Source organism: Macaca thibetana, chromosome 8 (genome assembly GCF_024542745.1).
Source record: "Macaca thibetana thibetana isolate TM-01 chromosome 8, ASM2454274v1, whole genome shotgun sequence".
NCBI classification, from domain to species: Eukaryota; Metazoa; Chordata; class Mammalia; order Primates; family Cercopithecidae; genus Macaca; species Macaca thibetana.
In genome coordinates this window covers 64,433,003-64,458,614 of record NC_065585.1, presented here as the reverse complement: position 1 = coordinate 64,458,614, position 25,612 = coordinate 64,433,003, and the positions used below count along the sequence as shown (strand labels likewise).

Here is a 25,612-nt window from a genome sequence, read left to right as displayed (position 1 = left end):
TTTTTTTTCCCCGTTCTTCTGCCGTCTCCAATTACCTGTAGGAGGCACTATAACACAACACGTAATGTAAGCGCCTACATGGCTTAAGGTCAGAGGACTTTGCTCCTAAATCTCTACTTTTTTGGGCAGGCAAATTAGTTAATTTTTAGTTTCCATATGTATGCAAAGTATGTGTGCCAGCATAAAACCACTTAGTGCTGTTATTTATTATCATTATTACTTTTTTGTTTTGTTTTTTTGAGATAGTGACTCCATTGCCCAGGCTGGAGTGCAGTGGTGAGATCAAGGCTCACTGCAGCCTCCTGGGCTCAGGCATTCTCCCGAGTAGCTAGAACTACAGGTGCACGCCACCACTCCTGGCTAGTTTTTAAGTTTTTTTTTTTTTTTTGTAGAAACGGGGATCTCACTATGTTGCCCAGGCTGGTCTCAGACTTCTCGGCTCAAGCAGTTTTCCTACCTTGACCTCCCCAAAATGCTGGGATTACAGGTGTGAGCCACTGAACCTGGCCATTATTATTTTGATCACCAGTCAGTTCTCCTTTTTTATACCTTCAGAGACTTTGTGGCCATCAGGTTCTTTGAACATTCTGAGCCTATTTCTCATACATGAAATTTTTCTCAGCTTCACAAAGGCACTCTTGAATATATTGTCTTAAAAACCTGGAAATGAGAGTTCTAGAATTCTTCAGGCAAGAAATCAGTTTGAGTCTAAGAGTACTAAACTCCTATTTTCCCCATCATTTCTCAGAGTCCTGTTTCTGAGAGGAATTTGTTTTTTTTGTTTGTTTGTTTTGTGTTTTTTTTTTTTGAGACAGAGGCTCGCTCTGTTGCCCAGGCTGGAGTGCAGTGGTGCGATCTCCACTCACTGCAAGCTCCGCCTCCCAGGTTCAGGCCATTCTCCTGCCTCAGCCTCCCGTGTAGCTGGGATTACAGGCGCCCGCCACCGCGCCGGGCTAATTTTTGTATTTTTTTAGTAGAGACAGGGTTTCACCATGTTAGCCAGGGTGGTCTCGATCTCCTGACCTCGTGATCCGCCCGTCTCGGCCTCCCAAAGTGCTGGGATTACAGGCTTGAGCCACCACGCCCGGCCTCTGAGAGGAATTTGGCCACATCTTAACACAGTCATGTACTGCATAACATTTTCAAGGATGGACTGCATATATGATAATGGTCCCAAAAAGACTACAGTGGAGCTGAAAAATTACTATCATCTAGTAATACCGTAAAGTTGTAGTGCACTTTGTTTTGTAATCCCAGCAGATCGGGAGGCGGAGGTGGGTGGATCACTTGAGGTCAGGAGTTCAAGACCAGCTTGACCAACGTGGTGAAACCCTGTCTCTACTTAGTGTAGCCTAAGTGTACAGTGCTCATAAAATCTACAGCAGTGTATAGTAGTATCCTAGGCCTTTCATTCAGTCACCACTCACTGACTTACCCCAGAGCAGCTTCCAGTCATGTCAGCTCTGTTCATGGTGAGTGCCCTATAAGGTGTGCCATATTTTTTTTTTTTTTTGAGACGGAGTCTCGCTCTGTCGCCTAGGCTGGAGTGCAGTGGCTGGATCTCAGCTCACTGCAAGCTCCGCTTCCCGGGTTTACGCCATTCTCCTGCCTCAGCCTCCCGAGTAGCTGGGACTACAGGCGCCCGCCACCTCGCCCGGCTAGTTTTTTGTATTTTTAGTAGAGACGGGGTTTCACCATGTTAGCCAGGATGGTCTCGATCTCCTGACCTTGTGATCCGCCCATCTCGGCCTCCCAAAGTGCTGGGATTACAGGCTTGAGCCACCGCGCCCGGCCCAGGTGTGCCATATTTTTACTGTACCTTTTTCTTTTTTTTTTTTTTTTTTGAGACGGAGTCTCACTGTGTCGCCCAGGCTGGAGTGCAGTGGCCGGATCTCAGCTCACTGCAAGCTCTGCCTCCCGGGTTTTTACGCCATTCTCCTGCCTCAGCCTCCCGAGTAGCCGGGACTACAGGCGCCCGCCACCTCGCCCGGCTAGTTTTTTGTATTTTTTAGTAGAGACGGGGTTTCACCGTGTTAGCCAGGATGGTCTCGAACTCCTGACCTCGTGATCCGCCCGTCTCGGCCTCCCAAAGTGCTGGGATTACAGGCTTGAGCCACCGTGCCCGGCCTACTGTACCTTTTTCATGTTTAGGTAGATTAGATACACAAATACTATTGTGTTACAATTGTCTAAAGTATTCATTACAGTAACATAATGTACAGGTTTGTAGTCTGGGAGCAATAGGCCTGACCATATAGCCTAGGTGTGTAATAGGTTATACCATCTAGGTTTGTGTATACTGTGACATTTGCACAGTGACAAAATCGATGCATCTCTCAGATCATATCCCTGTCGTTAAGTGATGCATAACTGTATGTCATGAAAGGTTACTTTTCTCTAAGTAAGAAAAGTATCTTTTTGTTAATCCCTTGGTAGTGACCAAAAAGTTAATTCTTCTGTTAATTGGACCTTGGTTATTGTGGACTATTTGTGGGAGAGTCTTTTAAAACATGCTTTCTGAGTCTGTGTTTTGAGCCTTCCATTTCAGAGGTGTCCCTGTATTTATAAGGATATGAGGGACAATTAATAGTTTAATTTTAAGTAACAATTGACTATATGATCAGAGTTAGGTTTAATGATTAGCTCATTCAGTATCTGACCATTGGCCCAGAAGACTTTAAAATTAAGTGATTACCACTTATTCTTGGTCTAGACCACTTTCTACCCAATTGTGAAATTTTCATAGGTTAAAGCACACATCCTGTTAACTCTTCCCAGGAGAAACAGGCACCCGAATGTATTATTGTTGTAAATTTAGTTAACGTTTACAGAAACTAAGTAATGAATTCAGACCAGTGATCTGATTGAACTATCTAGTTGGAATATATTGATGTCAGTAGCTGAGCAAACAAAGAGTATAAGGCAGATCTATCAGCCTAATTTGTTTTTGGCAGAAATAAGGGCCAACGTTGATTGGTTGGTTGGTTGGTTAGTTGGTTGGTTTTTAACACTTTTGGAAGAAAGTGAAAGATCTTTCACTGAGGAAAAATCAATTAGAGTTGAGCTTGTAACCCATTCAATTCCATTGTTTGTTATTTATATATTTTACATTATTTATAATTTATTAATTCTTTGTGTTTTATTCAGTAACAGCTAGTTCATAGCACTTATGCTTTTCAAACTTTTGTTAGCAGTGTTTGACTATACCTTATTGTGTACCTAGGATTAGCTTCCTTCTCCATTTTAAATTTAGCTATGTTAGGTTGATGCAAAGCACTGGGGATAAAAATCTGTAAATAAAACATTCATTCTCTCTGCCCTCAAGGAACTTGGAGTTTAGTAAGGAGAGATAGGACTGAAAAAAGACACAGATACCATGGTAGCAGTGTATAATCAGGGTACATTGAAGATTTTTTTTTTTTTTTTTTTTTTTTTGAGACGGGGTCTCACTCTGTCACCCAGGCTGGAGTGCAGTGGTGTGATCTTGGCTCACTGCAACCTCCGCCTCCTGGGTTCAAGCGATTCTTCTCCCTCAACCTCCTGATTAGCTGGGACTACAGGCACATGCCACCATACTAGGCTAATTTTTGTATTTCTAGTAGAGACGGGGTTTCAGTATGTTGGCCAGGATGGTCGCTATCTCCTGACCTCATGATCTGCCCACCTAGGCCTCCCAGGGCTGGGATTACAAGCGGGAGCCACATGCCCAGCCTGAAGATTCTTAAGGAAGGGAGTGATCAGTTCTACCTGCAAAGGTTGGAAGAAACTTGTACAACTGACTCTTGAATTTTAATTGGATTTAATTAATAGGTGTTGACCAGGGTGGGGAGGGCATTTAGGCATTGCAGTTAGAAACAGCCTGAGGAGGAGCCAGGCGCGGTGGTTCACGCCTGTAATGCCAGCACTTTGGGAGGCCGAGGTGGGTGGATCACTTGAGGTCAGGACTTTGAGACCAGCCTGACCAATATGGTGAAACCCTGTCTCTACTAAAAATACAAACATTAGCCAGGTGTGGTGGCGGTTGCCTGTAATCCCAGCTACTCAGGAGGCTGAGGCAGGAGAATCGCTTGAACCTAGGAAGCACCCCACTGTACTCCAACCGGGGCGACAAGTGAGACTGTGCCTCAGAAAACACACACACACACAGAGCCTGAGGAAAGTGAAGAATGGTATTTTAGAGAAAGGAGAGTTTGGTTGCTGTGCAGGATGAAAAATCAAGTTTGAACAGTAAGGTCATGAAGGATCTCCTGTCGTGCTGAAAACATTAAATTTTATTCTCTTGACAAATGGGCAACAATAGCAGTTTTAAGCTGGGGGAGAATCATTATCAAATGTGTATGCATTGCCATCCAGAGACACCTACGAAGTATGTATGTGGGCTTAGAGTTTGAGGAGAGAACTGGTTGGCAGGCTGTTATAATAACCTGAATAGGCCAGGCGCAGTGGCTCACACCTGTAATCCCAACACTTTGGGAGGCCGGGGGTGGGGGAGGGGGTGGATCACCTGAGGTCGGGAGTTCGAGACCAACCTGACCAACATGGAGAAACCCCATCTCTAATTAAAATAAATAAATAAATAATACAAAATTAGCCAGGCATGGTGGCATGTACCTATAATCCCAGCTGTTCAGGAGGCTGAGGCAGGAGAATCGCTTGAACGCAGGAGGCAGAGGTTGCGGTGAGCCGAGATCGTACCCTTGCACTGCACCTTGGGCAACAAGAGTAAAACTCCATCTCAAAAATAAAAAAATACCTGAATAACCATAGTCTGTCTGCTCCCTAACACTTACAGGATTAGAATTTCTGGGGATAGTACTTAAGCTACCAGAGAGGATGCCATCACTCAAAGATTCAGAGATGATCAGAAAACTACAAAAGAGACCACCTTGTCTTTTTCTCTACCAACTATTATAATTTGTCATTGCCACTAGCATGTATTTGTTTGGCATCACACTTGCTATGGCCTTGTCTTCCTTCTATAAAATGAATTTATTCTAAAATTTGGAAGTAGAAATTACTGTTTTTGTTCTTTCAGTATATTCCAGTGAATTGCTGCAGAGTAATGAAGATTTTGATGTTTTCATTGCTTTTAGTTTACCCTTGAATGATTGTGTTTCAAATGTCTTTTTTGCTAATTCAGTTATTGGAAAAGGGCTGTAATTGAGTACGGTAGTAAATACTAATTGCTTGTTTCTTTAGTTGAATAACATTTTCCTATCATTTATGGATTGACTACAGGTGTGTTGTTTGACTTTCTATTACTTGCAACTGAAGTTAGCCTCTCTTCCTCTATTCCCACGAAAGTGTAGGAGACTGGTGATGGTCTTGTATTCTCTACAAGTTGGCGGCATTGTTTAGGCCGCAAGCTAGAATGCTGATGACCCTATGATTCTCTCCCTCCACCCCTTATATCTGTTTTATCATGCAAGTTCTGATGATTTTTAGACTATTTTTGTAGGCTCTGCTTGACACCTCATTGACATCTATCTTCTCTAATTAAGGTCTTTTTTTCTTGCAAGTATGTTGCGCTGTTCACAGTAGCTTTCCAGAGGGTACATGGCTCACACCTGTAATCTTATCTCTTTGGGAGGCCGAAGTGGGAGAATTGCTTGAGTCCAGGAGTTTGCCACCAGCCTGGGCAACACAGGGAGACTCTTACCTCTACAAAAAATTTAAAAAATAAAATAACCAGGCATGGTGGCACACACCTTGTAGTCCCAGCTACTTGGGAGGCTGAGACAGGAGGATCCCTGAACTCAGGAGGTTGAGGGTACAATGAGCCATGATCTAACCACTGCACTCCTGCCTGGGTGACAGAGTGACACTGTTTCAAAAGAAAAGGAAAACTAGCTTTCCAACTGGTCACGGTATCTGTAGTCTACTTTCCCTGATAATAAATCTCCACCTTGCTGCCATAGTCATCTCTTCTCTTTGTTATTTCAATTATATCACTGCTTCTGAAAACTCTGTAAGGTGCCAGTAGCAATTGTTCTAATATTTGGGAGGGGGAAGGGGGTTCACATCTTTTTTTTTTCTTTTTTTTTTTTTTTTAGAGATAGGGTTTTGCTATGTTGACTGGACTGGGCTTGAACTCCTGGCTACCAGCCATCCTGTCGCCTTCCAAAGTGCTGGGATTACATGTCCCTCTTTATAATCTGGTCAAAATGGATGGACATTTACCTCTGAAATGTGCCCAAGTGCATATTTGCATTCCATAGGGCTGTTCAGAAAATCACATTGAAATTCTTTTACAAATCTGAACTTTTGAGGATGCTATAGACCATCTTATGTTTTTTTAAATGCTGGATTTTTTTTGTTGTTTTGTTTTGTTTTTAATGCTGTTTCATTTACTTGAAGTGCTCATCCACCCATCCCACTCTTGGATCCTTTAAAGCTCTGCTCAGGTCTTGTTTCTTCCAAAAAGCATCCCCACACTTTAAAAACAAAAAACAAAACACTGGATTAGATACACCTGCTTTCTGCTCTTACACCACCTTAAGAGTCTTACCCACTAACAGTAACTTCAAATTAGCAACTGAATCATTTTGGTTCCCAGTGTAGACCCAGGCCAAAGTACGCATTCATTTAATGCTATTAAATAAATGCGTAAAGTTAGGACTTTTCAAGCATTTTCGTTTGAGTAAAATATTTACTATTTTGTAGCCTATGTTCTTTAAATATTGAACATCTAGATAATAGGTTATAAGGATTTTAATAAATGGACACTTATCTATGTTTTCTAAATTTTAAAAGACTTGATATTGAGGTCTCATCCAGACTACAGTTTTACTAACGGGCATCTTCACAAATGAAAAAATTCAAGATTTCGTATTTAGCTCTGAATGTCTGTTTCTTTAAAATCTCCTTGTTTAGCCAGTTTAGACTATAATGTCAGAGCTAATTGTGTTGTCCTTTTTGGGAGAGAGGTTAGAAAAGGTCACTACATTTGAAAAGACCAGTTGTGGATATAGTAATTTTTTTTAAACTTACCAGTGATATCTGATGTTATCGGTATACTAAAAGTGGACATAGAACATTAAAGAAGGATCTAAAGACGCAAAGAATACCTGGAGTTATTAGGGACCTATTTAAGATTTTGTCTCTGGCACTAAGAATTTATTAATTTGTTGAGTTCAGCAAATAATATTGGCAGTTTTTTAGTGCTTTGTACTTATTTAGCTCTTTTACCCAAATCCTTTAATAATAATCTCCTTAGAGAGTACACGTACTCTTGGAAATGATTCATTTTTTCGAAGGGCATATTTATTTGTGTGGTTTTTGTTTCTTGTTTTTTTTTTGAAGGGCATATTTAATAGCTGCTGCAGACATATGGAATAGTGCTTTAATCAGTGGTAAACAAGAAATTGCTGTTACTGGTTATAAAAGCAAGCGACATTAATGTTCTTGTACCATAGTAATGAGAAAAAAAAATAGTGGTTGAATAGTGTTTAATTTGTACAGTTTGTGTCAGAGTAGAATGGGCAGATATTTTGATGGATAGGCTTTTGTCTTAGTTACTTCTAAAAATTAGAACATCTGGTATGGTAAAGGCAGAGAATCTTAGCAATTGGCACTGGCCCAGAAAATTCAGAGTGCAGTGACCATAGCCTATTATGACTGCTACAATAGGCATAGCCACCTCCTGAAGTGTTTTCAACTGTTTGATATATGAACTTTAGGCAGTTCTTGACTTGTGCATGCTGATTCACTGCTTTCACAAACACTTCATGGGTATATGCTGCCAGATATTCAGTGTTGAAAACTTTGCTTCTTCCAAATATTCATACAATATTCATACTTTTACTGTAATATATAGTAGATAGAACATTGAACCACATGAGCTTGGGTTCAGGTACAGCTTGTGTAACAAAGCTTACTGTTGGGCCTGCATCAAAGCAAGATTCTTCCCCCTTATTTGGAATTTCTGTAGAGAGCATAGGCAAAAAAATTGACTCAGTCTTAAAAGGGAAACCAAGTAAACAGAATGATGCTTTTGTAGAAAGTTACATTGTCCAAGTAATTGTTATAGCTGTTTTTAGTATCATTCTTTACATTTTCACACAAGTAGTAAATCGTTTCTTTCCTCTTTGCTACATATGAACTTTCACAACATACTGTTTTTTTTTTTTAAGCAAGTATTTGCAACAATCCAATACAACATACTGGTTTAATACAAAAGCTTAGGTTAAATAAGTCTCATTATTACGTTACTTCCTTTCTGCTGTTCCCCAAAAACAAAAATAAGAGTATTACTCATGAATGGACTTGTTCTGATTCCTCTATCCGTGACTTAACAGTTTTTGCAGAATTGGATGTTTTGGTAGGAGGAGAAAATAGCTAATTTAGAGCATGGAACATTATTATATGGTGGGGGGGCATGGGTGGGAGTTTTTTGGTAAAAGGGCATTACGCACTTGGTACCAGAAGGGAACGGGAAGGTTGCCAAGGAATCGTCGAAAATGAGGAAATTTCTCTACTTTGTGTGCTTCATTCTGAAGTGATCATATATTCCAGATTCGCAGGGTTTTTCATACTATTCTATTTTCACAGTGAAACAGTTGAAGTGTGTCCTGGAATCTTTTTTTTTTTTCTTTTTGAGCCAGGATCTTAGTCTGTTTCCCAAACTGGAGTGCAGTGATGCGATCTTGGCTCACCGCAACCTCTGCCTCAGCCTCCCAAGTAGCTGGGATTACAGGCGCACCCCACTACTGCCCAGCTAATGTTTGTATTTTTAGTAGAGATGGAGTTTGGGGTTTCACCATGTTGGCCAGAGTAGTCTTTTTTTTTTTTTTTTTTTTTGAGACGGAGTCTCACGCTGTTGTCCAGGCTGGAGTGCAGTGGCGCGATCTCAGCTCACTGCAAGCTCCGCCTCCTGGGTTCACGCCATTCTCCTGCCTCAGCCTCCTGAGTAGCTAGGACTACAGGCGCCCGCCACCGCGCCCGGCTAATTTTTTTTGTATTTTTAGTAGAGACGGGGTTTCACTGTGGTCTCGATCTCCTGACCTTGTGATCCGCCCGCCTCGGCCTCCCAAAGTGCTGGGATTACAGGCTTGAGCCACCGCGCCCGGCCGGCCAGAGTAGTCTTGAACTCCTGACCTCAAATGATCCACCTGCCTTAGCCTCTCAAGCTGCTGGGATTACAGGCGTGAGCCACCGCACCTGGCTGTGTCCTGGAATATTAATATTTTGGTTCTTTCAGTTGACTTCTCATATGTGGGAGCAGCACTATAATTTTTAGATGGACTGAGTTAGTTTCAGAGAATTGAGATGACTGTGACAGTGTGTGTGGCCTCCTGTGACATGGACTCAAGTAAAGCTAAAATTTTTATGATTTAGCCATGCATGTGATTGCATTAAGTCACATTTTGTGATTGTTTAGGGATCCACCATTTAGGATATTGTTTGTGAGACTTCTTTTGCAGTCCTGTCATCTCTACACCACTTCTCTCTTCTAAGCATGTCAGTCCTTTGAACCTGTTTACACTCTAGTATTTATTTCTCCACGTTTTTCTCCATGCTTGTAAAATTATAGATCCATGTATATGTGTATATATTTTATTATTTTATAGAAATGGTCTATGTTTAACTTAATATTTTGTGCCAAAGAATTGACACTTGAATAAGGTCAGTATTTTCAGTTATCTTTTCTACTAGAAATGGTCTAAGCAGTTTATCTCTTGGGAAAGAGATTATTACTTCAGTTGTTTAGCAAAGTGTGGAGGGGATATTTAATCAAAGTGCTGGAGGGGATATTCAGCTCTGCCTTGAGGGAGCTTACCCACCTAGTCACTGTATGAGGAAAGTCATAAAGTTTTAACTAACATTTGTAATACTGATTTATAGTTTAGGGAAAAGGCTCGGGGATAGTGACTTTCCAAGGATACGCAGTTAGTAGCTGGTACAGACAGCATTCTGAATTCTAGCTCATACTCTTATGATTATGTCACACAATTTTAATTGTGACTCCAAGTAGGTCTATAATGAATACCTGTATGATAAGCAAAATTTATAAACATTTAGAATTTTGAATTCAGGAATTTTAATTTACCTTACAGTTTATAGTATGTATGACCCTAAAGAGATAAATCGTTTTGAAAGTTGATAGGAAATTATATAACTAGATATTCCTGCAGTTGAAGCAGATTTTCCCCTTAGGGTCTTACCTTTATCTCTAGTTAGATTTAATTAACTTCATTGACCTAAACTGTTTGATTTTAATGTTTGCCAAGACTTAAAATTTACCTTTTTATTAATGGTAGACAGGGTGATATGCCTAGCACAAAATATAACTTGGATAGTTTAAGTTCAATCAGGGGAGACTGCTGCTTTCCTATCAGAGATAAAGCAAACTCATTTAATTCCTATAAATGAAAGTTTCTTTTCTGAAGAAAATAATTGCTCTTTTTAATTTTAAGAAATTCTCAATTCATATTCTTAGCTTATATTTGAAAGATATAACATGATGAATGTTATTTTTAAAATGAAATCCTGCTGATCTTCAGTCAGATGTGTTGATTTTTTTTTTTTAAATAATAGCAGTGTGTTGCACCACCATTGTTCACTCTCTTTCTTGATTACTTACAGATTAATATATATGATTATCGCTTTTTAAAAGCTTGATAATTTTTTTCCTTGGTTTGGGAGTTTTTAAAAAAGTCAATAGAGTTTAATACTAATGTTTTTTATCCAATTACAGGAGTCAGAAATACCATCAGAAGAGGGGTACTGTGACTTTAATAGTAGGCCAAATGAGAACTCTTATTGCTATCAACTTCTGCGACAACTAAACGAACAGAGAAAGAAAGGTATTCTTTGTGATGTCAGCATTGTGGTAAGCGGAAAAATCTTCAAAGCTCATAAGAACATCCTGGTTGCAGGCAGCCGTTTCTTTAAGACTTTATATTGCTTTTCAAACAAAGAAAGCCCTAACCAAAACAATACTACCCACTTAGATATTGCTGCAGTTCAAGGTTTTTCAGTCATCTTGGACTTCTTGTATTCTGGTAACCTGGTGCTCACAAGCCAAAATGCCATTGAAGTTATGACAGTGGCCAGCTATCTTCAGATGAGTGAAGTTGTTCAAACTTGCCGAAATTTCATTAAAGATGCCTTAAATATAAGCATTAAATCAGAAGCCCCAGAGTCTGTAGTTGTGGACTATAATAATAGAAAACCAGTTAATAGAGATGGTCTGTCTTCATCACGGGATCAAAAAATTGCCAGTTTTTGGGCAACACGGAATCTTACCAATTTGGCAAGCAATGTAAAGGTTGAAAATGATGGTTGTAATGTCGACGAGGGCCAAATAGAAAACTACCAAATGAATGACAGTAGTTGGGTCCAGGATGGATCTCCTGAAATGGCTGAAAATGAATCTGAAGGTCAAACAAAAGTGTTTATTTGGAATAATATGGGCTCCCAGGGAATTCAAGAGACTGGCAAAACAAGGAGGAAAAACCAAACTACAAAAAGATTTATTTATAATATTCCACCTAATAATGAAACGAATTTAGAAGATTGCTCAGTGATGCAGCCACCTGTTGCCTATCCAGAAGAAAATACACTACTCATCAAGGAAGAACCAGGTAAATATATATACAAAGATACTTCCTTGTTCATCTTAATTCTAGTTGGATATAACCTTGAAGTATATTTTTAATTGAATTATTTTAATTATAAAGTAATACTAAAGTTGTTTACAAAAGAAGGGGGGACATCATTCAAATGCATTACATATTTGGTATATTTTCTTTGTCTTTTTTCAACACATATATATGTGAGTTTATCAAAAGATGTATTAATAGCCAGGTATTGCATATATTGTTAAGGAACTTGGACTCTGCTGCATGTACAGGTCTTTGACTTTCCTCATTTTTAGCCTCTGTGCTCACTATTTTATACCCAGTGCCGGGAAAGATAGAATCTTTAGTTGTAATATATAATCACTTTGTTATTTCAGAGACCACCTTAACCTTTTTTATTTTATTTTTGGCTGTTAAAACATATTTAAGTGTTTCAAAGAATTTTGCCAATTATGAGATTATGGTATTCTAGTTTATTTAGGACTACTGTTCTTCTGTTTTTATTTATTTATTTATTTTATTTTATTTTATTTTTTTTTTTTGAGACGAGTCTCGCTCTGTCGCCCAGGCTGGAGTGCAGTGGCCGGATCTCAGCTCACTGCAAGCTCCGCCTCCCGGGTTCATGCCATTCTCCGGCCTCAGCCTCCCAAGTAGCTGGGACTACAGGCGCCCGCCACCTCGCCCGGCTAGTTTTTTGTATTTCTTAATAGAGACGGGGTTTCACCGTGTTAGCCAGGATGGTTTCGATCTCCTGACCTCGTGATCCGCCCGTCTCGGCCTCCCAAAGTGCTGGGATTACAGGCTTGAGCCACCGCGCCCGGCCTATTTATTTATTTTTGAGTGGGAGTCTCACTCTGTAGCCCAGGCTGGAGTCTCACTGCAAACTCCACCTCCCGGGTTCAAGCAATACTCCTACCTCAGCCTCCTGAGTAGCTGGGACTGCAGGTGCATGCCCCACACCCAGCTAATTTTTGTATTTTTAGTAGAGATGGCATTTCACCATGTTGTCCAGGCTGGTATCGAACCCCTAACCTCAGGTGATCCGCTTGCCTCAGCCTCTCAAAGTGCTGGTATTACAGGCATGAGTCACCACATCTGGCCTAGAGCAGCTGCTGTTCTGTTCTCACACGAGAAGCTATTTTGTTTGTCCACTGTCACCTGATTTTCATTCACCTTTGCGTTAGTTGCAAAGCCTCTGAGGCCTTTCTCTTCAATATATTTCCCTCCAAAAGTTATATAGGAATCTTAGAGAATCACATTGATAGTGGGAATTTTTTTAAAAGAAGAAGACCATTGTTAAGTCTTTAGTTTAATCTGACTGTGTGTATCTTTATTTGAAGAAGCTCAGTGGGTTTGAGGTTTCCTATGCATACCGGAGGCTTGTCCACCACTGTCATACATTATTTAATGCTAGTTTTTTTCACTTCAAAGCACCATAACTGTTCAGTGTCTGATTTACACGATGGTGGTCATTTGAGGATGGAGTATTTTCTGTTAAAGGAATCACTGTTTTTAGTTGCCAGAGGGCAAAATGCCATAGTAATCCTGTGAAATGTTCCTCTGGCTTTTTAAATTTGGGTTAGCTTTCAGAGGTAGGAGTGTGTGTGTGTGTGTGTGTGTGTGTGTGTGTGTGTGTGTGTGTGTGTGAAATTTTTACTGTGTGAAAATCAGCTAGTGTGTATATATAATGAATACTATTTGTTGATCTTTTTCCTTGTACTTTATATCAAGTTTTAACAATAAAATCCCTGAGACAATTTAGTTAAATAAAATATTAAGGGTAGATAGACTCCTTAGCCAGCACTTTGTTTTGTCTTAATTATATAGAAGACCTTGACAAATTTCTTATTAGAGCTACATTGTCTTCCTGCTGTATGGATTATTCCTATTTAACAGTATGGTGGGAACCCTGTAGTGTTTTTAAATACACACACTTTTCCTTAAAGAATAAATAAGATCTTTTGGGTGTAGTGGTTGTTTGATGGCAACAGCAGTAACCCCATTTAAAAAATTAATGCCACATATAATTGGAGTGATTTAAAGAAAAGCATTAATAATGAACTACAATGCATACTTTCAAAAATAATATTACTAGCAATTTTTATCAAGTATTTCCTAGCCATGGTTGTATCAATGGATTAGTTCTATCGTAAATTAATTGGTGGTCTAACATACTTTATCTCTTACGTCTGTGTGGTTTTTGTTTTGTTTTTTAAATGGAGTCTCACTCTGTTTCCCAGGCTGGAGTGCAGTGGCACAATCTTGGTGCACTGCAACCACTGCCTCCCATGTTCAAGCGATTCTCCTACCTGAGCCTCCCCAAGTAACTGGGATTACAGGCACATGCCACCATGCCTGGCTAATTTTTGTATTATTACTAGAAATGGGGTCTCACCATGTTGACCAAGCTGGTCTCAAACTCCTGACCTCAAATCCACCCACCTCGGCCTCCCAACGTATTGGGATTGCATGTGTGAGCCTCCGTGCCCAGCCATCTCTTAAAAAGGATCATTTTCATTTCGTTGTTACCAGTTTGGTATCCGAACCTTGCTTAACTCACAAATTTGGTTCTATCAGTGCCACCAATGTTGTTTGGTGGAAAAAAAAAATGGGTCTCGAGCATTATGGTTAGGGTAAAATATGATTTAGAGCCAAGGACTGGCGAATTTTTACTGTAAAGGGCTAAAACAGTAAAAAAAAAAAAAAAGACTTTCACCTTTGTTGGCCATAAAAATCAGCTCATCAACTCTGCCACTTGTGACATGAAAGCAGTCATTTGTAATATGTAAACAAATGAAGGTAGGTGTGTTCCAGTAAAACTTGCCAACCCTTTGTATATAGCAGTGGTTCTTAATCATGGCTATGCACATTGGGATCACTTGGGAGCATTACATACCGTAAGGGGTCTCTCTTCCTGTGGATTCCAGTTTAATTGGTATGGAATGTGGTTTGGATGTGGAATTTTTTTTAAGGTTCTATAGGTAATTCTGTGAGTTAAGGTTGAGATCAGCAAATATTACTATCTCGGAAAGAGCCTAAATTGAATCAAACATAATGAATTTGAAAATAAGCTATGCCACCTACCCACTGTAGTCCATGATCAAATTAAGCTCTTGTCCTCAGTTTCCTCATTAAAATATTGTGTTGATTTTAGAGATTATGAAAATGAAGTGACAAATATGAAATAACTCTCTTGGTCATGGCAGTCCTCCTTAAACTTGGAAAAGACTATTGAGGTTATTCACATCAGTTTTCCGGTGCTGTGTGCTTTCTACCAAATGCCAAATAGATGGTCTTAGCCTCAGCTTGATTTTTTTGACTGCTTGTAAAGACTTCCTTAAGCAGCTTCCAGTGTAGGGTGACTGATTATTAGGTAGTCATTTTAAATGTAGCCAAAATTTGCTTCTCTATAACTTCCTAATTCTGTCATTGGGAATAGTATAATTTATAATTAATTAATTAATTGTATTTATTTATTTATTTATTTATTTTTTTATTTTTTATTTTTTATTTTTTTTGAGACAGAGTCTCGCTCTGTCACCCAGGCTGGAGTGCAGTGGCCGGATCTCAGCTCACTACAAGCTCTGCCTCCCAGGTTTACGCCATTCTCCTGCCTCAGCCTCCCAAATAGCTGGGACTACAGGCGCCCGCCACCTCGCCTGGCTAGTTTTTTGTATTTTTAGTAGAGACGGGGTTTCACCGTGTTAGCCAGGCTGGTCTCGATCTCCTGACCTCGTGATCCGCCCGTCTCGGCCTCCCAAAGTGCTGGGATTACAGGCTTGAGCCACCGTGCCCGGCCATTTATTTATTTTTTTGAGAGACAGAGTCTCCCTGTGTCACCAAGGCTGGAGTGCAGTGGCATAATTTTGGCTCACTGAAACCTCTGCCTCCCAGATTCAAGCTTTCTCCTGCCTCAGCTTCCCAGGTAGCTGAGACTACCGGCGTGCACCACTACACCCAACTAATTTTTGTATTTTGTATTTTTAGTAGAGAGTTTCACTATATGTTGGCCAGGCTGGTCTGGAACTCCTGACCTCAAGTGATCTGCCCGCTTTGGCCTCCCAGAGTGCTGGGAATACAGGCATGAACCACTGCGCCCTGCTTGAAATAGTATAATTTAAACCTAACCTAATTCCTCTAATCTACCTGATAACCCTTCAAATGTTAGACATTTAAAAAGTCCTGTTTTTGTAGGCTATGTGCTCTTCTGCCCACCTTGTAATTAATGCACAGAATTTATTCTAACTTTCCAGGCAAGTTCTGACCAATATAGAACACAGTCAGCCTGTGTTTACCAAGGTTAAGGCCTTCCCAAGGTCATTCAGCTAGTAAAAGTAGAAAGAGGCAGGTTTCATATTTAGGACTATCCAGCATTACAACCTTGCAATTAACCACTAAAGTAGTAGATTCCTATCTTTTAAAAAAATTAGTTCCTTTTAACTTTAAAATATTTTTATGATCCCCTTCATCATTAGTTATGCTTTAATTTCCATTTATTGAGAAAACAAAAAGTTTTCCATGAAATAAATGCTTTTAAATGAATGTAAAGTTCTGTAGCAAACATCTGAAAAGTCTTAGTGAATTGTTCAGTCTGCAAACAATGCTTGGCATGTTTGGATTTGTGGGTCTCTTCTAGTTACTGTGACTTCTCCCAGGTCTTCAGCCCAGAGTTTGTAAGATGGAGCTCTAATAATGCTGTCTTATATAACGTTGAAGCTTTTGTTTGGGTGCCTTTTAAAAATTGAGATAAGAAGGTATACTCATAGCTGCAGAGTTTTTATTCAGATGGTATTTTTTTATCTTGAAATTAACGTATTACTACAGCGTCATATTTGTTGTTAGACTTCACTTCAGATCATTTCTGATACACAAGAATACTTGAAGGTAGAACTCAGGAAAGTTAGAAACTTCTGTCCTAAGAGAGTATGCACATACTGGGATTATGGAATAATTAAAACTGTCAGCAAAAACTAAAATCTGGGTAATCAAATAAGGGTAAAAATGATGTCATGAATGAATTGCTCTGATAATGTAAAAATTTCAAAATCCTTGTCTTGCTGATTTGCAACCAGGAAACATTAAATTTTAGCCAAATAAAGTAGATTACCTGAGATTAGAAATTGAATTACAGAAGTACAGATAACTAGTGCCTAAATTTGTTTTACAATGTGTGTTCACACATGTCGTGTCCTATTTAACTAGAACAAGTCAGGTGTTAATCTCATTTTTTAAAATCACTTTATTCTGTGGGCTCAAGGAACATGGTTTTCTGAGCCTAGATTTTTAAATTTATACCTGTCATACTAGCAACTTCTGCCTATTATGAATAATTTTATTCTGTATATACGTTGCATGCATACATACCTTATTTTGAAATGACGAAAGAAACAAATTAGCAAAATAAAGTAAAATTGGCAAAGAAGAGTGCTTATCATGGATATAAATGTGGTTGCCCTAATTAAGCTTTTAATTGGCTCTAAGATACTAAACAGCCTTACTCAAAAGAGAAAAACATACCAGTTCTACCAGGATGACAAACTTCCTGGTACCGTCTTCCGAAAGGAATTTCTCCATTTTTTATGTAGTTGACACCAAGTAATATAATTGGACAGTTTCCTCAGATATTTTCTAGTAAATGCAGTCGATTATTATATTTTTTGATCTTTGCCACAAGCTGATGTAGTCTGTGTAAATGATTTTTTTTCTTATGCCATACGAGGACTCAAATGTAAGGTAATTTTAGTTGATCAAAAGATAAAATTTAGAATTCTTTTAAATAATCTGGAAGTTTCTTTCACCTAGACTTCTGATGGAAAAGGAGTTTTGCAGCATTTTTAGGTTTGTATTAATCCTTACAAGTAGAGTTGAAATCAGGTTTAAGCTTTGCGTTTATTTGTGTAATTGCTTTTTTGGTAAAAAAGCATATAATTTGGTACTTTGAAAACTATTTTGAGAAAAGAATATTCAAACTAGATAGATTTAACAAATCCTAATAAGGCATATATTTGAGACAGAGTCTTGCTCTGTCACCCAAGCTGGAGTGCAGTGTCACGATCATGGCTTACAGAAACCTCTACCTCCTGGGCTCAAGTGATTCTCTCACCTCACTCTTCTACAGTCAGTCAGCCCCACAGTACTTGGGATTACAGGTGGGCATGTACCACCATGCCTGGCTAATTTTTTTTTTTTTTTTTTAAGTAAAGATGAAGTCTCGCTTTGTTGCCTAGGAGGCTGGTCTCAGGCTCAAGGGATCCTCTAGCCTGACCTCCCAAAGTGCTGGGATTACAGGCTTTAGCCACCGTGTCCAGTCTAAAATATGTTTCAAAACCATGGGACATGGCCTTGGTGAAGGAGACTTGGGCTTTAGATTCAGTTTTGCCACAATACTAGCCTTGAGTATATCCCAGACAGCCTCCCTAATGGGAAAGAAGTAAAATTTCTATCTTAAAATTCTGAAATCTTAAAAGCTCTAGAGACCCAAAGCTTTTTCTTAATCATTTTGGCAACAAAGCAGCTACTTATATTTTTTTACTTCCTTAAATGTGAATATTCATGGGCTTTTTTTCTTTTTTTTTTTTGAAATGGAGTTTCACTCTTGTTGCCCAGGCTGGAGTGCAATGAATGGTGTGATCTCGGCTCACAGCAACCTCCGCCTCCCGGGTTCAAGCGATTCTCCTGCCTCAGCCTCCCGAGTAGCTGGGATTACAGGCGTGTGCCACCATGCCTGGCTAATTTTGTATTTTTAGTAGAGACAAGACAGGGTTTCTCCAAGTTGGTCAGGCTGGTCTTGAACTCCTGACCTCAGGTGATCCGCCTGCCTCGACCTCCCAAAGTGCTGGGATTGCAGGCGTGAGCCAGCACGCCCTACAAATATTCATGTTTTACTGTATAAATATTAATGTTTTGTATAAATATTAATGTTTTGATTATAGGGTGCTACTCCAGACCCCACATGAGGTGTTACAGTCATAGCTATAAAATCTGAAACATTCTACATTCTAAGTCTTACTCCAAGGGTCTCACATAACAGATTTATGGACCTGGATTAGTTTTTATTCTCTTAGGAGATTCCGGGTGTTTTGCTAAACCTTTTAGGCATCCCATGGAGTATGCTATGAAGGATGAGCTACAAGTCAGAATTTAATTTCATTTTTCATTAGTAACTGGGGTTATAATAATTGGGGGGAGGATGCTGAAAGCCTGATGCTTATTTATTTTATTTTATTTTATTTTATTTTATATTTTACTAAGAGACAAGATCTCCCTCTGAGGCTCACGCCTGTAATCCCAGCACTTTGGGAGTCTGAGGCGGGCGGATCAGGAGGTCGAGAGATCGAGACCATCCTGGCCAACATGGTGAAACCCTGTCTCTACTAAAAATACAAAAATTAGCTGGGTGTGGTGGCGCGTGCCTATTATGCCAGCTACTCGGGAAGCTGAGGCAGGAGAATCACTTTAACCCGGGAGGCAGAGATCGTGCCACTGCACTCCAGCCGAGTGACAGAGCGAGACTCCATCTCAAAAAAAAAAAAAAGGCCGGGTGCGGTGGCTCATGCCTGTAATCCCCGCACTTTGGGAGGCCGAGGCCGGTGGATGACAAGGTTAGGAGATTGAGACCATCGTGGCTAACATGATGAAACCCTGTCTCTACTAAAAATACAAAAAAATTAGCCGGGCGTGGTGGCGGGCACCTGTAGTCCCAGCTACTTGGGAGGATGAGGCAGGTGACTGGCATGAACCCGGGAGTGGGGGTTGCAGTGAGCCAAGACAGCGCCACTGCACTCCAGCCTGGGGGACAGAGCGAGACTATGTCTCAAAAAAAAAAAAGATCTCCGTCACCCAGGCTGGAGTGCAGTGGTCATAGTTCACTGCAGCCTCAAACTCCTGGGCCCAAGTGATCCTCCTGCCTCAGCCTCTGAGTACCTGGGCATACCTACAGGCACGGGCCACCACTCTTGACTAATTTTTTTTAAGATTTTAAAAATAGAGACAGGGTCTCATTATGTTGCCCACACTGGTCTCCAGCTCTTGGGCTCAACTCTCCTCCTGCCTCAGCCTCCTAGAGTGCTGGGGTTGCAGCCACCATACCCAGCCTTGATGCTTATTTTCAAAAATAAATAATAGTTAATGAGTTATACGATATACTAATGCATAAGAATCTTCAGTATTTAATTTTAAAAGATGGTAGTACGCAACCATATGGTAGTGGAAATAGTAGTCTGCCACTTTTTCCACTTTTGCTCTGCTTACTGTTGGCTTTCCTTCCCTGTATTGTACTTGACCCAAGAAGTGGCTACACTGGTGATTATTACCTGTAAGTTAGAAACTCTTTTAAGTGGTCAGAGTAAAGCTGAAGAGCTGGGTCAGTTAAGACAGTTTTGTGACTTCTTCCTGCTGAAGGTGTTAAATTGTCTAAACCATATAAAGGTCAGTCCCTGAAAGTTTTTTATAGAACTGAATTTTTGGTTTCTGATACAGCCTTAATATGTAGTAGGGTGACCAGATAGTGTAAATTTTCATTCAAAGCTTTACTCTTCAGAAATGTTACAACTTTCTGGGAACTCCAAAATAGCTTTCCACATATAATAGGAAATTTGGAAATGTATTTATTTAAAATCTAAAGACACCGAGCAATAGGCCACATAATGTCAAGATTGAGGAGTCCCTTATGTGGAACTTATTCACAATAGGCTGACTGTGGGGTAGAAGCATACGCAGTGCCATGTGATAAATGTTAAAAGTAGATTATTTAAGATGCATGAGGCGGTGCAGTGGAGCAGTCCTAACTGTCCAGGAGAGTTGGGGAAAGCTTCATAGAGAAGGCAGTGTGAGTGAATCTTTTGTTATTTACAGGTTTGCTAGGAGGAGAAGAAGAGCATTTGTTGACTTGCAAGGTGGAAAGAAATTGGAATGAGTGGGTAGAAGAATAGAAAGGGAGTAGTGTGGGGACATCTCCAATTTCCTACCACCTTGTCTATAGGTATAACTAGTTATTTTTGTATTGTAATAAATTGTGACTTGTTTTACAGACTCTAAAGTAATGAGTGGTTTTTAACTAGAGATTTGATCTGTTTATATTGCATTTAAGACTACAAAGTTTAAGAGCATTTTTCATGGATTGGAGGTGGGGCATGTACTGGGGGAACCTGTTAGGGAGAAATAACAGCACTTTGGAATAATGCAAGGAAGAAGCACTTGAGCCTAGTCTAAGATGGGGCAGTCACTTGTCAATGAGTTTGCGAGTGAAAGGGAAGCTATTTTGAGTTTAAAAGGCCACTTCAGGAACTGTAAAGGGTGGTTTATATAATACATTTGCAACTGAATTTACTGTCCATTGAAAGGAGAAAACCGAAGAGAAAAAGTCTGTACCTGTTTGGGGGGTGGGGAGGGGCAGCACCGAATGCATTTGCTTTTAGTTCTGAAACTGTTACCATAAGAGAAACTTGCGCTGATATGTATTTATATGAAAATGAAAGTTGAGTGGATCTGAGTCTTGAGTTTTTATACAACTTGTTTAGCTGTTTCTTAAAACTTCTTTCCCAGTGTCTTGTCTCATATCTTTTCAAGAGTATTTGTATTCTAAGAAAATCTGGATTAGTCTGCACTTGCCTAATGGTTGGAATATTGAGAATCACAAGCAAATGGTAGGGAAACCTTCTTTCCAACTCAGTCTTGTTTAATTTAGCATTCACAGGCAGGTGCTATACTACTCACTTCACACATAATTCAGAAGGGTTGGTAGCCCACCATGATCTAAGAGATTCCTGACATGACCAAGGCACCAAGATTAGTCTTGTCTTTAATGATACTTTGTTTTGTCTTGTACTTTGCTCAGTATTTTCATTTACTAATATCATTGGTCAAGGGCACATTTTTGGGAGGTAGAGACTGAGATTTAGACCAGTCTTTTAATCCCATCTCATTCTTTTTCCACTGTTTGTTATAAGATTTTTAAAAATCTATGGTAATATTTTCATTTTTTTTTAGGAGTCAGGGTCTTGGTCTTTCGCCCATGGAGGGAGTGCAGTGGGAGCTCGCTTCAGCCTTGAACTCTTGGGCTCAAGCGATCCTCCTACTTTGGCCTCCTCCCAAAGTACTGAGACAGACATGAGCCACTGTATCTGTCCTTCCATGAATAATACCTCTCATGAATATATTTTTTAAAATGCAATACATGGTTAATTAGGGAAATATATAAATGTTAATTCTAAGGAGGAGGTTGCTTTAAAGTAGACAAAAAGTCTTACTGTAAAGAGCAATGATAGCTAGTACCTTGGTATCCTTAAGATTTTGGAGAATGTATTGTTAAATAAAGGGAAAGTAATAAAATGGATGCTGGTTTAAGACAGAGTGGAATTAATGTTTATTTTTGTTCATTTCACAAAAAGAGCATATCAAGTGTCAGCAGCAAAGTACGTGTGAATATACTTCTGCTCTCATGTTCCCAGCATTGCAAATTGCAGTTTTTTGATTGCCTGCTTATGTGCCAGGCCCTGAGGCTTGGTGCTTGTAATAAACTGTCGGGAAGCAATGTAATACAGTTACTAAATAGTGCAGACCTCTGCCATTAGCTTGTGATTTAACCTCTCTCAGCCTTAGTTTACTCATTGATAAAATGTTGAAAGATTTTACTGCTGGATGCATACAATCTGTTTTTGTTATAGAGATTGCTATCTTTTCACTGAGAAAAGACATTTTTAAAATAGAAGACATCCTACATGGCTTGTCATTTAGTTCTGGTCATTTGAATATTACATGCCACAGGTGTACCTGCCACCAGTCAGAAAAATAGCTGTCATCTTGTGAAACCACTGTGGGGTGTGTGTGTGTGTGTGTGTGTGTGTGTGTGTGTGTGTGTGTTTTAGACAAGTGCAGTAGTGAGAAGAGGGGTAAGGAAACTAATGTTTGAATCAGTCTTCAGAAAGGATTTGTGCTGTTTGCAAAGAAATCTTAGCCCTTTTTTTGCTACCTTTAAATGAAGCTTAAGATTCCCATAGGAAGATATTTGATATCACAAAAGCAGGTGTATTAGAGTTTATTTTGTAATCTTGTAATTTTAGAGAAAAAGATGATGACCAAGAGTTGCTATCATGCTTCCTAATGAAGCAAAATTTATTCATGTCAAGTAAATGGTTGGTTGTCTGGCTTCTATTCCATTCACATCAACATCTCTAATAATGAGTTACTAGGTGGTTTAGCTGGTTTTGGATAAGGTAAGCAGTGACATAATATATTGCGTCCTGAAAGTTAAGCACACTATTTGTCAAAAGATTGTCAATTTGAAAGAACTCACCGGTTATTGAGATTTGTTTTTGATATCAAGAACCAAGTAGTTGGTGCCTTTCAAAAGAGACATGAGACAAATACACTTGCAATTTATTTCGTAAGGTTTTGGCCAAGAAGGTCTATACTTGTTGTCCATGTAGAATTAGAAATCACAAGTTCTAATATACTTTAGGGGTAGGGTAGGAGATAGGAAATGCCTCTTAAGAATTGAGGAAAGCCTTCAGCAGTTCACTATAGAATTTTGCATAAATAGAAGCCTGTATTTGAAAACCCACTCGGCAGAATTGTGAGAAATGTCCTTTGAACAGACTGCATTTCAGAATGATGACTTTTTTAAAAAAGATAGAGGAGTCTAGTGAAATTGAATAATTGTATTTTTTATTTTTATTTCAATTTTGTTGAGACAGGGTCTCACTCTTGCCCGGACTGGAGTATAGTGGTGTGATTGTAGCTCACTGCAGCCTTGGACTCCTGGGCTCAAGCCATCCTCCCACCTCAGTCTCCTCAGTAGCTAGGACTAGTACATGCCTGACCAATGTTATTTTTTGATTATTGAAATACATTTAACTTTAAGAAAACAAAACCACTAAATTTCAGTTAAATATTTTCAGTTCATGATAGGTTTTAGTTTAATTGTAGACCAAAAAACCAAATTATTCTTCAGATACCATGAATTAAAACTAAACTTTGTTTAGTGATACAAGTTGCAAAGGGCAGACTATTCAAGCCAGCATTTAACTATAGTATATATATATCCCAAAGTGCTGGGATTACAGGCTTGAGCCACCATGCCTGGCAAACAATATTTTAAAAAGCCTTTTATTTATCATGCATTATGATAAATACTGGGAAAATACCTAAACAGTATCCATACTGTTCTTAAGGATTGGGCAGAGGAGTTCTGTATCTATTTACTGTTCTTTCCACATTAAATGCTTGTTCATTGTTCTGGCTTCTAACCCATTTATTCTAAGCAATAATGCTACATTCTACTTAATTTCACCTTACAGAGAAAAGAGAAATCAACAGCCTGGTGGAATATCCTTAAGTTTTGGCTTTAACTCTGTCCTTAAGTTTTGGCTTTAACACTGATTCTCTGCTGTCTCTCTTAAGTACCCAGACCTGTGCCCCTATATCGCAAGACTCCTTAGGAATGTTACACAATGGTTAATTCCTTCTCTTCGCAGCAATATCTAGTATCTTTAACTTCTCCCTTTAGTGACTCCTTCCTGTCAGTATTTAAATATGTAACTTTTGGCCAGGTGCTGTGGTTCATGCCTGTACTCCCAGCACTTTAGAAGGCCAAGGCAGGAGGATTGCTTGAGCCCAGGCATTCAAGACCAGCCTGGGCGACATAGTGAGACCCTGTCTCTACAAAAAATTACAAAAATTAGCCAGGTGTGGTGGTGTACACCTGTAGTCCCAGCTATTTGAGAGGCTGAAGTAGGAGGATCGGTTGAACCTGGGAGGCAGAGGTTGCAGTGAGCTGAGATCGTGCCACTGCACCATCTCACTGCACTCCAGCCTGGGTGACAGAGGGAGAACCTGTCTCCAAAAAAAATGTAACTTTCACTTTCTTAAAAAAGAAAAAATCATTACCCTATTTCCTATACTTCCCTTTTATAGTTAAATTTCTCAGAAAGATTGTCAGCATTTTTTCTTAATTGATCATCATCTTTTCACAACAGACCACTCTCGTTTTATCTGCTTGCCCACCTACTCACCAGTATTGCTCAGTAAGATTACCAGTGACATCCTAGGTGCTTATTGAATGAAAGTGATGTCCATTTTTAGCATTCATCTTGAATTCTAGGGAGCGTTGACAAAGTGGACTACGTTTCCCTTAAAGGTTTTTTATATATATTTTTTTGTAACTCATTAAATGTTAGGATTCTGCCGGGCGCGGTGGCTCACGCCTGTAATCCCAGCACTTTGGGAGGCTGAGGCGGGCGGATCACAAGGTCAGGAGATCGAGACCACGGTGAAACCCCGTCTCTACTAAAAATACAAAAAATTAGCCAGGCGCGGTTGTGGGCGCCTGTAGTCCCAGCTACTCGGGAGGCTGAGGCAGGAGAATGGCGTGAACCCAGGAGGCGGAGCTTGCAGTGAGCCGAGATCGCGCCACTGCACTCCAGCCTGGGCGACAGAGCGAGGCTCCGTCTCAAAAATAAATAAATAAATAAATAAATGTTAGGATTCTTCAGTGTACTTAATCTTTTCTCACTGTCTCATCTGTTTCACTCCCATGGTTTTATTTGCCATCTATATTCTGTATTCTGACAGTCAAACTTTTTTTTTTTTTGAGATGAGGTCTCACTCTGTTGCCCCAGACTGGAGTGCAGTGTTGTGATTTCAGCTCACCGTAGCCTCTGCCTCCTGGGCTCAGGCAGATCCTCCCACCTCAGCCTCCCAAGTAGCTGGGACTACAGGTGTGTGCCACCACACCTGGTTGATTTTTGTATTTTTTGTAGAGGTGTAGTTTTTCCATGTTGACCAGGCTGATCTCAAACTCCTGGCCTCAAATGATCTGCCCACCTCAGCTTCCCAAAGTGCTGGGATTATAGGCCCGAGCCACCACTTCAGTCAAGCATTCTAGCTTTAATTAGTCTTATCCACTTATGAACCAATACGGATGCACCAACAATGTGTTTTATACATCTGGTACTTACTAGTTAGTACTAGCAGTATTGTTTGAGTGTCAATTACCATAATTGTAACACTTGGCTTGTTACATTATCCAATTA

The 25,612-nt window shown here is 39.7% G+C and overlaps 1 protein-coding gene across 2 annotated transcripts in view; it reads left to right on the top strand.

Moving 5' to 3' along the window:
• The window catches only part of ZBTB10 (zinc finger and BTB domain containing 10), a 44,041-nt gene that overhangs the window by 5,481 nt on the left and 12,948 nt on the right, over positions 1-25,612 (top strand). For both annotated transcript variants that reach the window (XM_050802227.1, XM_050802225.1), the window contains exon 2: positions 10,697-11,585. In XM_050802227.1, coding sequence (XP_050658184.1) covers positions 10,697-11,585 — 889 coding nt within the window. The remainder of the gene's footprint in view (positions 1-10,696; positions 11,586-25,612) is intronic.